At 30.1% G+C, this 15,875-nt stretch overlaps 1 protein-coding gene across 1 annotated transcript; it reads right to left on the bottom strand.

The window, feature by feature from the left end:
* Positions 1–1,530: 1,530 nt before the first annotated feature.
* LOC100807153 (glucan endo-1,3-beta-glucosidase) lies at positions 1,531–5,705 on the bottom strand. Its single transcript, XM_041013946.1, has 3 exons — positions 5,657–5,705; positions 3,795–3,849; positions 1,531–2,125 (listed from the first exon to the last, which is right to left on the bottom strand). The coding sequence occupies exons 1-3, from the start codon at positions 5,703–5,705 to the stop codon at positions 1,624–1,626; spliced, it is 606 nt and encodes a 201-aa protein (XP_040869880.1). The 3' UTR covers positions 1,531–1,623.
* Between the last annotated feature and the right edge of the window lie 10,170 nt (positions 5,706–15,875).

Below are 15,875 nucleotides of genomic sequence, written 5' to 3'. Positions count from 1 at the left end.
CCCAAATTCTTTCTCTTCCCTTCCTAAGAGCTCTGTGGTAAAGTTGGTAGTGATTGAATTTGAAGCCAAGTCTTGGTAAGTTTTTTTATCCTTCACCCACCTCCAGTACTTCCCTTTTCATTCCCTAATCTAACTCATGGTTCTTGGTGTGGGGAAAAAAAACTCTTCTCTTGATGATTCATTGATAGATGGATTCTGTTGAGTTTGGGACCAAAAGAAACCTATGAAACACAAAGAACCTTTTGTTTTCTCAAGGATTCTATTGAGTTTGGAACAAAAGGAAAGTAATTTGTGAAATTTATGTAGTGATGAGATTAAGAATAGATATATCTTTCATTTAAAAATTTTCATACTAATTGGCCGTGCTATGAAAGAAAGTTATCAACAATACTAGAGATTATGAAATTCTAGAGGTAATGCTAGGGATGACAACAAGGCGAGGCACAGACAGATTTGATCCTTCCTATTCTTGCCTCTGCAAAAGACAGGATGGGTACAGATATAAAATTAAAGAAGTAAGTTTAAAATTTTAATACTTATTTCATTCCCATCAAGCTTTATTGGATTCGGTATACCAAATAATTTACTATAGTTTTTTTTATAATTTTACTTTACTTATGAAACCTATGAAACACAAAGAACCTTTTGTTTTCTCAAGGATTCTATTGAGTTTGGAACAAAAGGAAATTAATTTGTGAAATTTATGTAGTGATGAGATTAAGAATAGATATATCTTTCATTTAAAAATTTCCATACTAATTGGCCGTGCTATGAAAGAAAGTTATCAACAATACTAGAGATTATGAAATTCTAGAGTTAATGCTAGGGATGACAACAAGGCGAGGTACATTCATATTCTTGTCTCTGCAAAAGACAAAATGGGTACGGATATAAAATTAAAGAAGTAAGTTTAAAATTTTAATAATTATATTCATTCCCATCAAGTTTTATTGGATTCGGTATATCGAATAATTTACTATAATTTTTTCTATAATTTTACTTTACTTATATATTAAGTTTTAAATTGTATTTTATTCAAACAATATATAAATTATCATGAATAACAAAGAAATTAAAGTTAAAAAATTAAGAACTCAATTATATTTTTAAGTTTATTATTTAATTATTTAACTATTAACCTAGTTGATTTATATTTTAAAAAATTATAACAATAAAATCTTATATTGTGACAAAAAAATTATAAAAAAAAATGTAACAACCACAATACAAGTACAAGTATAATTTAACATTCATCTCTATTCCCACTTAAACACTTCAGGTAATACCCGTATTCATATTCGTACCTAATCAAAGTAGATATTTCCCATCAAAGTTAGAATGATTTTAGAGCGAAACTCACAAATACAAGATTATTTATCATGCCTAGTTAATGCTAGCAAAAGAGATTATCCATTATATACCATAAAATATTAATAATATAACTTTTATTTAAAACTAACTTTGTTCGTTAGTCTGATGATTGTTATACATTCTTAATTTATATACTTAAATTACATAATAATTATCTAATTTCTTCTAAATTTAATGTTTCTTTTGACTTAAAAAAATAGGAATTTAATTTCTCCCGAGATTTTTATCCTGAGAATGCTAAAGTTATTGAATTTACACATTAACCAATAATGGGGCATTGTTGTTCACTAGAAATCTGATGACACCATCAAGATATGCTGTTCTATAATCAGACCTAAAGGACCCTCTTGATGGAGGGTATGATTCTGCCAATGCGCCAGTCTCAATGGCAGTGGAAACTTTGATTTGGTTTCCAAGGCCAACACTAGAAATAGGTCTTTGGATATTTTGCATTGCAAGTACTAGAAACCGTGCAAATGAGTCCCAAGGCTTCACTTCGTTTCTCATTGAAAAGTACCTAAATCTAACATTGCCAAACTTTTTGACGTTGTCTTGTACCCATCTGTTTGCGTTGTCTTGGCTAGATGCTACTCTTTGGAGGTCGATGTTAGGGAGATCTAGCAGCAACTCAATGCTGGAACCTCTTAGAGCTTGGAGGACTTGTTGGTTTCGATCATAGATTCTCATCCTTCGGAAATCGTACTGTTTAGAAAGGGACACTACTTCTTGTGGTGATGGCAGATTGTTGCCAACTCTTCCGTAGCATACACCAGATGGAACAAAATGGCACTAAAATGGTGAATTGATAATGCTACTTCTTATGCATCAAGGAAGTCTAGCTAAATTGATTAATAGTGTGTTTGAATTCATATTTAGGTAATTTGATTGATCAAACACAAAACAAATTACTGATTGATCAAACACAAATTCCAAATACTATTCCAAACATGCACTAAGTAATGTATATGAGTTATTATAAAACTTGTACTTACACTTTATGCATAGGTTGAACTAGGTTGTGATACTTTATATTCAAACTTATTCATTATTAAAAAATAAATTTTTAACAACGATTATTATTAACATTCAATATCAGTTTGAAATTAATGTTAAAACTACCGTCGTTAAAAGTATCATTTTTTAAATCAATTATGAAAAATGATATTGAAATTCACTATACAACATCAATTCTCCCCAAAATTGATACAACATCAATTCTCCCCAAAATTGACCTCGCATAGTAAGAAATACACAAAAAAATGCAAAAAAAAACATTAGTTCTAAAAAAAATCAATGTCTTATAGTACTTGATGTTATATCGTGCATTACAACATCGATTTTACCATAATCGATGTTGATTTTGCATTTTTTTATTTTTGTTAACATTACCCAAACATGTAAATTGAAAACAAATGTATGGGCAAGAATATTGTAAGTAAAATAAAATAATAATAATAATAACAATAATAAATACAAAGAAATATGCTTAAATTTATTGAAGGGCATCACTGCAATGGGAACCAATTGTTCATCTATATAAATCTACCACACTACTTATTAATTCAACACTTTGTGTATCCTGAAAGACAAGTAGATCACAAGCTTCACTTGTGTATTGTACTTGTCAACAGACCTATACAACTTGCCACGTGATTTGGAAGATGTTCAAATCAAAATTGTTTATAGTTTTAGCCTTTTAGAACAGAAAATGTAAAATTTTAAAGGAAAAACGACATTGTTGTTAGCACTCAGTCATTCCACACAGTTTTACTCCCTACAAGATTCCATGTATTATTTTTATCCTGCGTTTATCCTAGTCTCGTGATACTGGGGAAAATAAGAATGAGGTAAGGGCGTTAAGCACTCATACAAGATTAAGACATCTATCATTTGCTCCACTCTTAAATAGAGTCAGAAACAACCTAATAATGATCTAGATCTCAAGAGGTAATAACATGTGCATATTAACATTTTACTCAAAAATCAAAATGTAGATTTGAAGGCATTTATAGAAAATGACTAAACCACAGGAAAATTTTAGTTAATAATTGACGTCCAGTTATTTTAAACACCACATTTGCAATAAATTTTAGGGTAAATCTTTAGCATTCTAATATTTTAAGAAACTTCTAATATTTAATAATTTAGAAGTTGCTATTTGAGTGTTGTATATATAAAGCACTACGCCAGTAAGAAGAAACTATATGTTAAAAACAACATAAAGGATTAGTGAAACCCAACAAAAGCACTGACCTAACTGATACGGAGTAATTCTCATAAATTTGAATCAACAGGACAACTCCCCCAGATATATGCAACCAAAAACAATTTTATGATAATCAAATTAATTCATTTCCAGAAATGCCTTACAATTTATAATTTTCACCAATAAAAAATGGAATATGGGAAGAAATCAGACATACATCTCATATATCCTACACTGTTTTCGTTGTTCACCATCGTGCCTGAAATATTTTCCTGAAAACGGAAGACCAACCAACAACTCAGAAACTATGAAAATAAATTCTCAGCATTAATTTGGCATAGTTTTCAGGGAAAAATAAATGGTGTCCTAGTTTGTGGGTGAAGGTCCGATAGGATTTAAAGGAGGCAGAAGTGGAAAAGGAGAAAGAAGTAGGTTTTTGTCCAAATCTCACTATGAACAAAAAGACAACAAAAAATTATTATGTCTTAGTCTTTGAATACGAAATGACTTAATAAGAAATAAAGAGAAAAATGGGTATAATCAATAATCATTTGATTATTATTTATATTTTATTCAAATTCATTTTTTCACAATTCTCTGCCCAAGAAGTGGGGTTTCACTGTCAAGAAATTGAAGAGTGCAGGATAATGACAAGAAATAAATTAGATAATAAAAGAAGGAAATTGATAGTACATACTACATACCGATTAATTTTTGTTTGTATACTTGCTATTTTATATATAAAGCACGGGAAATAAAAAAAAAACTAAATATATTTATGTTAAGAAATTAAGGAGGAAAGTTTTGTTCCTCTCATATTTCCTACTCCTCAATAAACAATTTCATAATTTTCTTCAAAATATTTACAAGCTACCATCACACACTAATTAAACAGAAACTGAACAACAGAAGAAATCTACAATAATAATAAAAACTTGAACAAATTTTTTAGGGTACTAGATGAACATTCACCAACTTTTTTAGGGCAAGTTTTAGTGATTATGTAATCCCAACCATATATATGGTGAATATCCCTACTCAAGTTTTCAACAACTGACCCTTCAAGCTTGGAAAGTCTAGATAAATTGTTTCTTCAAATTGCAAGATAAAGACTCCTCTCTCATATAATTATTTGAACTTAATTACTATAAAAATTGAAATTAGTTCCAGAACAATCTATATGTAAATTTTAAAAATTTCATCATCAAAATTTAGTGAACCCAGAAGTAGTGAAGGAAAAAACAATTTTCTATAATCATAATTTAGTCACTAATTCATCCAATTTTAGGTGCTTATCCTTTTCCACAAGCTTCTTGAAAAACCAAAAGGCACATCCAAAACATCCAACCAATATCAAACTTTTACACCACCAAGCTATCAGCAAATATAGCACCTAATAATTAGAACTTGATAAAAAATAAATAAGAATTCTGCACAAAGGGGTATCCTAAGCCCAACTACATCAAGATATGTTCATCAAAGTGAAGAGGACATACAAGAGGTCCACTACTCATATATGATGACATGGAAGGCATTTTTAGCCTAGCCTTAAGCCAAAACAACTCCTAACCTTAATCATGTCAATCACCTCAGCAAAATCCAACTATGCTCAATGGAAACATATTTGATTTCAATGTTAACAAAAGCTTCCAGCACTCCGTGACTTTGTTTCCATGTGCCAAATCATAGATCGACCAAAATAAAATGGTATATTCTATTTTGTACGTAGTAGAACCGTATTAACCCAACCAAATAGAATATTTGCCAAATGTTGTAAGACACATTACAAGAAAATAACAGATGTTGTGTAGATCCTACATTCTTCTTTTTACAAATTAAAATCACTCACACCTAAGATTATGATCATGGAAAACAACTTTTCTTCTAGATAGATTTTATTTTGAAGGTATTGTATCAATAATTATCAAACACTATTAGTACTTCTAGAAAAAGAAAATAAGAAAATAAAAACAAAAATGAGTTTTTTCTTTTCTTAGAAGTGTTTCTAGAGAAATTTATCTAAATATGACCTCAATAAAATCATATTCTAAAGTTATTTTTATTAAGAGAAACATTTACCATCACTATTCTCAAAAACTAAATGGGTCAAACCAACTCTTGATGGCATCGATTTCAAACAAATATTTCTACAGGCAGTGTTATTAAAAAGCGGCCATGGCAGAATGGTGTCGCGGAATTTCGAAAAAACATCACCAAATAGCGGAGGCATTGCGGGTTGCATATGGCGGCGCCATGGCGGCCGCCATAGCATGGCAGTCATGGCAGAATCGCGTTAATGGCGGAATAGCAGGTTTTTTTTTTAAAACATGCGCGACAGGGGTTGGGCTGACCCGACCCAACCCTACCCGAGTTTCTCCTGCAAAAGGAAACTCGGAGCGCGAGAACAAAGCCACGAATAGAACAGTACCACAGTCTTTAGCGGCGCGATCAGCAGCAGTCTCCAGCGCATGAACGGTGGCGACGGCGACTCACACGACACCCGCACACGACGTTCTCGAGCACGACGACGGCAGCAGGCCAGCAACATGACGCACGACACATGCAAGAGACCCAAGCAAGAAGCACGTGAGAGAGGACGCAAACGACCGAGCGACGTCAACGGCGACAGCAATGTTCTGGTGCGTTTTTTTTTGTTGTTTTTTTTTCTATTTGACACCCGTTTTTTATGTCTAGAGCTTTTTTTTTCTTTTTCTATTTGACACCCTTTTTATTTTTGACACCCATTTTTATTTATTTTTTCTGTTTGACACCAGATTTGAACTCTTGAATGAGTTTATTTGGTGTTGGTACTTGGTTATTGTATGAACTCATGAAACTTTTTTAGTTTATTTGAATGCAATCCATTGTTTTATTAATTTTTTATTTATATTTATGTATATTTTTTTTTTGTCCGCCATGACGTCCGCCATTTTCTGCTACGCCATCCGCCATATTTTTATGGCGAATTTTTGGCTTTCCACCATGAACCGCCATCCGTCATTAACAACATTGTCTACAAGCAATGAAAGGTTAACCTACACATTTTAGGAAAGTGAACTCCAAGAAGCAATATGGAACTGTGACAGTAGTAAAATCTTGGGTTTAGACGGTCACAGTTTCAAAATCTTTCAAGTTTTGAGATCAAGTCAAAAGTGATATCTGCAACATGATGGCTGAATTTTACTCTAACAACAAACTAGTGAGGTGATGCAAGTTGCAACTCTTCCTTCGTTTGCTTAAATACCAAAAAAGGAGAATTCAATTCAAATAGAGAAATTTTGACCAATCTCCTTACTAGGTAGCATCTACATGGTTTTAGTGGAATCATAAAATTGATAACTGAAAAAAGTTTCTTTTGGGGATACAAGATTGAGGAGGAACATATTAAAAATTCTACAGTATACATATGATGGTCCTCTGATTGGTGACAACAGTACGGTGAATACAAGGACAATCATATTTTTTAGTTTGTGTAGGGGCTAAAGGTAAATTTCTACAAGAACAATTTAGTTGGTATTAATTCAAACTCAGAAAAAGTGACAGAAAAGGATAATTATTTTGAATTGCAAAACCATTGATCTACCTAATTAATTAAGCACTTGAAAATCCGTTAGATAAGATGAACATGTTATCTTCTTAGAACAAGTATTTTGTTTTGGAGATCATATCACTAGATATCCTCAATTATATCCTTTCAACTGGTCTTCCAATATACTTTGTGCCTATCTACAAAGTTCCAAATACGGAAATTCACTCTCCTACTACGATTATGGGGAAATTTAAATATAGCACTAAATGTATAAGGTAAGGGCATACGAGTTTCAATTGTTTTAAACAATAACCAAAGAAAGAAACACAATTGCATCAATGCAGGACAACGAACCTGGTTGAATACCTAATTTATAATGTGGGACTGCAAGGTGTACTGATTCAAAGAGTGCATATTCTATAAATATCAGCTATTTGGAAGACCATTAAATTTGAACATATATTTTGTTTTTGTTTTTTAATTTATTCTTTAAATGTTAACAGAAAAAAATAAACCATGAATCAATTGAAGCCAGTTTTAAAGAATAACATGGCTGGTGTACATGTGGTGGATATTTCATACTAATAACATGATAATTCAAAAAATAAATAAATTACTATAATGACTAAACAAGTATATTAAGTGCAGTCCAGTACTTTATGTGAGAAATGTAGGAAAAAGCTAGTGCTAGCTCTTATAAATATGCTACTGTTAAGGGTATTTCTTCCAATTATAGGTCATGTGTACAATGCTTTAAAACTCATTGAACGAGGCATTATACATATTGACTACTTATGCATATGTCCAAGAAATTTTCTATAAGGAGTCAATATGTGCAATTTGGTAAGTTATAAGCACAAGGTTTTCATTATACGAGAGTTATATGCCATATAGAGGGATGATCTCTTAAATTTAATTAAGCAGCATGGGCAGCAGCAATAACAACAAGAAGAACAAGCTAGCCAAACAACACAATCAGATTGCAAGCATTATATATGAAATAAACTCAACTTCTTATCACAATCTTATTCCAATAAAGAAATGTCTAACGAGGCTTAAGGGAACTAGAAGGTACTGAAACAAATAAAATTACAAGTAACTCTTCCAATTTGTTAATTGATTAGTACTTACATGCATGTGCTTGCAGGTCCAGTAATGGTTGTCTTCAAGACACAACGCCTCTACCATAGCTGAAAGTTAACTATGATAAACATGTAGTACTAGCTAGTAAAAGAAGAAAGAGATTATATAAAGAGCCTGCAATTAATTTGTGAATAGAGCTTACCTTTTTTACTCTCTCATCCAACTTGTTTTTGCTCTCTGGTTAAGTTGTATATGCGTCAATATAATTTAGAGAAATTAAAGAAATTTTTGAAATCCACATATCACTCAACTTCTCAACATAGCAGCCAAATTTAGAGAAATCAAATGCCGTGCCAATTTATGCAACGGGTGTGGTCATGTTCTTCTGCGACTGCTGGTAAACCGTAGCACCGATCTCGATGCTCCACAGTGTGACGTTCTTCTCCTGCGGCGCCAAAGGCTTCTGAAAGGTTTGAAAGTAAGTTCCATTGGGCGATAAAGCCGCGGCGATGGCATTGGGGACTTCAAAAGCCCAAATCTCTTTGGCGGTTCTGCGATCGTAGACGCTAATCAGCAAGTTCGATTTTGTCGCCATGAGCTTGGATCCGTCGTCGCTGAACTTCGCGTTGATGCATTTCACTTTCTGGATGGTCTAGAGAGACAAGTCTTCTAGTCCTCGAACTGAGAGAGCAAAAATGGAAATCAAAAGTTAGAGAGAAAGAAATTGAATCGAAATGTGTTGTGTTGTGATAGTGAATACCTAATATCTCGAGAGGTGGTGAGTGGTTATTTGATGCCATTGGAAGCGGAACGACGGAGAAATTGAAAAGCCACAAAGCGAATCTAATAGCAAACCTGGTTCGAGAGACATGGTGACGCGGTGGCGGTGACGCGGAGGCGGTGACGCGGTGGCGGTAACGCGGTGGCGGTGATCAACAAGAGAGTGGCAACAACGGAGAAGCGAAGGTTCGAGAGAACGAGAGGGTTTCAAAGTGAGCCAACTTCATAGGTTTAGAAATATTAAAAACCAACTAACAGCTGTTTTTAAATAAAATATCTACTCATTTTCTTATTTAATTTTTTATAATTGGTAAAATCATAGATGATAAATTTAATACTACATGTGTGTTCAATGGCCATTTTAAGGTTAATATTCTATCTATATATTTTTTTAATTTTTAACATTTTTTTATTGTTACAATTGATACACTTTATTTTATATTTATTATTATGTATTATATTTTTATATTTTATAGTATAATAATAATAATCTCTATTTTTAATTTTATTTTATAGTGATTAAAAATATTTTATTAACTTTTTATATAAAAATCAACTATTTTAATAATTTTTAATTTTTTATATTTTAAAAAATAATTAGCCAATTTGCCAACTTGAGAGAGAGAGAACCAATTGATACCGAGTGTCATACTTTTACACTTGCTCAACTTAAAGAACTTTTTTTACATACAAAATTAATCAATCATTGAATTGATGGTACTATAAATTAAACCAAGTTTATAAAAATTTATGTAAATAAAAAATCAATTACTACTTCATTACCCAAAAAAATACCTTATTTCCCTATAATTATATTAAAATTAAGAAAGATAGCTATATATATCATTGCTATAACATACAATAAAAGTTCAATTTATTTGAAATTTCACGATCATAAAGATAATATATATCAAATGTTTTAATGATTGGACTTATTAGTTTCTTATTGTATAAAGAAAAGCAACTATTAAGTGGTGTAAGAGTAAAACATTAACACCTCAAGTAAAAGAACAAATAATATTAAAGAGAGAACAAAATTATATTGTTTTTAGTTACACAGTTCAATAAATTTTTATTAGATAATTTTATCTCGAAGTTTATCATTGGGTAAAAATTCTTATCATATAAACTATGTGTACGAAATCTTATATTAATATAAAACTATTTAATAATTCATTGATATTAATAAAAAAATGTTGCTATATGTACTTTTAAAATATAAAAAAAAAAACTCTTTAATCATTGTTTATAAATATTTAATTTGATAAAATTTAACCCAGAAAAGTAATATAAAAGTTCTTCCCCATGTACAAAAAAAAAAGTAATATAAAAGCTAATTCAACGATTTGAATCAAATAAAAATTACATCACAATAAAGTAATTTATAGTGTAGTAGACTAATAGTTTATATGTGTGTAACTCATGATCTTTTTCTTGTCTCTATATGTCAACGTTATAGTACAAAAAAGTAGTACAACTTTTCTAAATTAAGTGATGTTATATATAACCTTAATTAAACAGTGATGCAAAAGTGCCCAGCGTGGAAAATAAATAAGACTGTTGTGCCCGTATTAGTGATTAGAAGCATAAACAGGAGGAGTATTGAAGTCATGGAAGAACTTTTTCCAGATGAATGGGATTGAGTCATTGATAATTAAAGAGAACAAAATAGGTTAAGGAAGAAGAAGTTATGCAATACAAGGGAATGACAATTTAGGCTCCAAAACTAGTTCGTATATATAGATAAACTAGTATGAGAGCTTTTATAATGTTAGTGCAAACTGATTAAACTTTTGAATTTTTAGTTGTATTTTATGTTTTCTACAAATCATTATGTTTTATATCTATTATTTATAAATTTGTAGAATTAGAAGTAAATAATACAATTAGAAGTCATTTTGGTAACATTTATAATGGAAGTCTCAAATTTTTTGAAATTAAATGAAACAAATGTACCAATAACAACATGCAAAGTTTTCCAAAAATTAATTACCTCCAAAATAATCAGAAATTAAAAGCATCCCAAGTATGCAGTTTGCAAGAAATAATATGAAAAGAAATACATGAAAGTCAAATGTAATAAAATTAGAAATATATACATGTTTGTTATAATAAAGATGTTCAAATAGCTAATAACTTTACAAAATTATAGAATTATAATCTAAAGCATCAATTATAGAATTATAATCTAAAGCATCATATGTGGTATCATAAACCACCAAGAGTTATAAATAATAGTTAACAGAGATTCTTACAAATGTTTTTTAAATACTAATCCAAAATAGAGCAAAATTGTTTTTTGGATTTGAAAACTCAAAAATAACTTCTTGGCTAGCTTCCAAATTTTATTCGGCTGCAAAATACCTTCATCCATAACCTATTTTTGAATTTTTCCTCCAATGATTATAGATAATGTTGCATTGTGTCGTCCCTTCTAGATTGACATGCATGAAATTTGTATTTTTCATGAATGAATACATAAACCTTGACATGTCCTTAAATTAAGATTAAGTTGATATGAGATATATTAAATATACATAGTATTGAATCCAACATTGTTTCTAAATTTTTTATGGATTACAAATTCGTATGTTTATGAATATTTAGAAAATGAAAGATTTAGAAATAAATCAAAAAGTGTTGGACGTATAAGATTTTCTCCCGGTAATCCTTTGAAGTGATTGTTTGTTCAGCCATGTATTGGGCCAAAATGCATTAGTGAGATAGATTTGTTTGAGGCATTTTCTAGTTGCACCATCAAATTTATTGATACACCCAGATCTAATACACCAAATACAAAAAATGCCCTTACGCATAGATTGGCAATCCATTTTCGTTCATAATTGTATAATCATGGGCTTTGGTAACAATAATTTATATTGGTTAACAAATTTTTTTCTTGCACCCAACATATCATTTTATATACGCTGCAGCTAAAGGAAAAAACCAAAAATACACTTATAAATTGTGGATACAAATTAGTAAATCCAAGGCTATTTTTTTAAAAAAAAGTTATGGTATAATTTTTTTCTATTTTTATGTGGGTGGAGACAATATTGAAGGAATGCAAAGGACAAAGGAAGAATTGAAAAAAAAAATGAAGGAAATCATGTGTTAGTGGAGATTTAGAATTTTCTCCAAAAGCATCCACTATAAAAGATATATATGATTGTGTCTTCTCGTGAAGTTAGTAAAATGAAAATAAAAAATTAGAAACATAAGTGACATTGTTATATACACACTTCTAATATAAATCAGGAAACATTGTATGTAATCAAATCAATGATGTTAAAAGGACTTGAACATTTATATATTAATAAGAAAGGTTTTATATAAAAATGGTCAAGCATAAATGAAGATGAAAATGTTCAAGCAATGAATAATATAAAGTATGAAACTGTTATGAACACAAAATATGTTGTTGTGTCAACCTGTTATGCACCCACCTATTGTTCTTAGACAAAAAATTAAAATTTTTAGGTTGCAAGTATCAGTTTTTTGCTTCACATTCACAAAAGTCCTAAACTAATATACTAATGTTGAAATTTTTTTAACAACTTAATGAATAAACAAATGTAAATAATATCTTAAATTCAGAGAATTTTGGAATTAAGTTTGCATGTAGTGATCCTTTAAGTATAGAACACAACAAAAAGACATAGACTACATATATCTAATTTTGTGAATATTTTCTTTATTAGCTCATATTGATGTGTTTTGTTTGACCCTTTGATCGTATGCATATATTTTTAAAATTGACTCCAATTATACTACACTATTTTCATCTATATTTCATCTATAATATCAATAATGAAGAAGTCATTGTCCTATCTATTCATGTGTTACAACCACTGTCCTATGGCAATATCTTGGATGAGTTGCATCCTCACAATTTTTTTACGTTTACATTACTAAAAAATTTTACAACTGTTGAAGTTCAAAATCAACCAACATCTTGTTCAACTCAAATTGATGTGTTTTTAATTTACTTTTTGAAATTTATATCCATACTTTGCCAGAAACCATAATCCATTTGATTACTGTGTTATTAACACTGTTGTTGTTATTAAGACGGGTAAAAATCATTTGTAAACTAAAGTTGCCACCCATTATGAATTTTTGGTTAAAAAACAAATACATTGCTAAACAAATAACATTAACTTTAAAAATAACATTATTTAAAGTCGCATAAATTCCAATCAAATTTGACATTAACATAGTACATTATGTTAACCATCATCAAATATTGTCTATAATTTGATATCAAAATACAAAACATAAACTAAAGCAAAACAAAATAGTCATCCCTACATAACTCCACTCCTGCAGCAACTATAGTCCACTGAACTGAGATCAAATATTCTCAACCTTGATCCTTTTCTTAAAAGATTTTAGTGGCCAATGCATTTCTGAACATTAACTCTGCATCAATTCAAAACCGTCTGTCTTCCCTGTTGGTCTAGAATTTTCATTAGTTTTAACATTTTCAAGTTGTAAACTTTCAAGTTGCTTATCTGCACCTTCCATGTTTTCTGGTCATGACTGTATTTGAGTTCCAAATATTGTTCCAAAAGGAATCAAATCTCCAAAATTATTGTTATGAGCATCATTTTCCTTATGTTGGGTTGCAAACTCACTTCATTCGAAGTCAATTCTCCTATACCTAATTAGAAATAGTAATTGTGATTAGTGGGGGTTAACTCTTCAGAATCCTTTGATAAATCAGTTGCTTCTTTTTCACAACATTGTGAATCATTTTCAAAAACATCTATAAACAAACACAACATAACCAATCTAATCAGTATATAATCCAAGTTAAGGTAACACAAGCTTCTTTGAAAACACATGCTACGAATATAAGCATTTAGATTAGTCATAAAGGACTTGAGATTAGATCAAAGGTGTGTCATCAACCAAACCTTCTTTGAACAACTCGATAATAGATAAATCAATACAAATTTACTCTAAAAGTTTTCTCCAATTGTGAGTTGCATCCACTATTAACCTCAACTTTAAAAAGGAAAGACATATTCACCAAATTAGTGATTTTCCTTGGAAAAGTTCCAATAAGACTTCTCTACAACAGAAAATTGCATTGCAATGATGATATTTCAAATGAAACAACAATCTAATATATATTCATTACCTTTTAACAAAATCACTAAAGTAACTATAAATTTAACAGACCTTCTAGCATGTTTCAAACATATTAGCACATGACTTGTTAAAAAGGATGGTAACATCCCAATCATAAATCACAAAAGTCACAGAATCTGATTCATCAATAATATGAACCTTAATACGATACCTAAAAATATAATATAATCAAAAGACATATAATTATTTATTGGTTCATTCTACAACAAATCAAACTTTACATTTAGTTGGAAAGTTATACAACTAAAGTCAAAGTAAAAATTTTAAATAAGTTGCACAAACTTTACCTCAAAACAACATTTGTCACATGTTTATTGCATTTTTTCACAAAAAAAATCTTTGAATCAGGGTACACTGATTTATTGCATGTGCAAGCAGTATGTCACCATTCCTCATCATCTACAACATGTTTCACAATACCAAAAACTGCAAAACATGTATCCTATCATTTGAAAAAAAAATAAGTATCATAAATTACTCATAAATAAAATCAATTTTTAGTATGTCAATAATTTTTACCTCAAAGAAATCTTTAAGACCACCAATCGTTGTCCTGATTGTATTATGTAGAAAATTCTTTGACATACTTAATGCAGTGGAATCAGTTATCTGACTCAGATCTAGAGAGGGTGACTCAAACATTCTTGAAAAAATATGAACAACAAACATGCACAAATTAAATGAGACAATATAAAATGTTATCATTATTATGCACTTATGTATTTTTAAGAAATTATCTTGTTGTCAACTCCTTTACATCTTCACATTTAGCATTGAACACAACTCTTGTTCCACACATACAATTTTGAAGATGTATTTTGTCTACAAATAATAATTTTTAAATATTATTATAAATAGAAGATAGCAGTTTGCATATTTTATTTCACAATAACTCTTTTACAATTAAAAGATAGAATTCAAATACATTGGAAACACTTCACTTTGGCTAGATGAACTATTATAACAGCATTTTCGACTACTCCAAATGCAAGAAATGCATTAAGTTTATCCAAAAATGGACCAAATAAAGTACACTTTATGCATGCTAAATCTGTTTTTCAAAAAATATGACAAACAACAAATACTTATTATTTAATAGAAAGAGTAAAATACCATAGAATAGAATAGAATTGTAAATACCAACACTAAAATACCACTTACCCATCATCCTCTATTTGGATGACATTCATCTTTGTTTTCCTTCTGTTTCTCTTCATTTTCTCTTAGTCCCAACACCCATCAAAATACCCATGACATCTATGCAAATGAAACATTTAATTTAATTATTTGCATTCAATAAAAACCTTACCAACTAAATAATAAGTGTCATAACCACCACAAACAATGTCTTTTATATGTACAAAATCATACACAGAGTCTGAAACACTTGCATTGTCCACCAATGCAACCTTAGTGGAGCACTGAAACACAATTTTGTACTTGTGGTGGGTGATTCTATATATACCTCTATTCTCACAGTAACACCAAAAAACTGAATAGAGTTTCTCTTTTTGTAAGGTTTTGTCAAACTTATAAATGAGAGTTCGCTTGATAGAACCATAAACTCTATTTCCCTACATTCAAAATAGACAGCAAAAATTTTACAATATTATAAATATCACAAACAAAAAATTGTAATTTTTGAAATGAACATACCTTTGAGTCCACCAGCACCATCTCCATGGAAAATGGTATTTTGCTGTTAGATGTTTGTTTATTAGCCGAAACATCTTATACCATCCACAAACG

The sequence above is a fragment of the Glycine max genome, chromosome 3 (genome assembly GCF_000004515.6).
Source record: "Glycine max cultivar Williams 82 chromosome 3, Glycine_max_v4.0, whole genome shotgun sequence".
NCBI lineage: Eukaryota > Viridiplantae > Streptophyta > Magnoliopsida > Fabales > Fabaceae > Glycine > Glycine max.
Note: the sequence above shows the minus strand (reverse complement) of the source record. Positions and strands in the feature narration are given on the sequence as shown.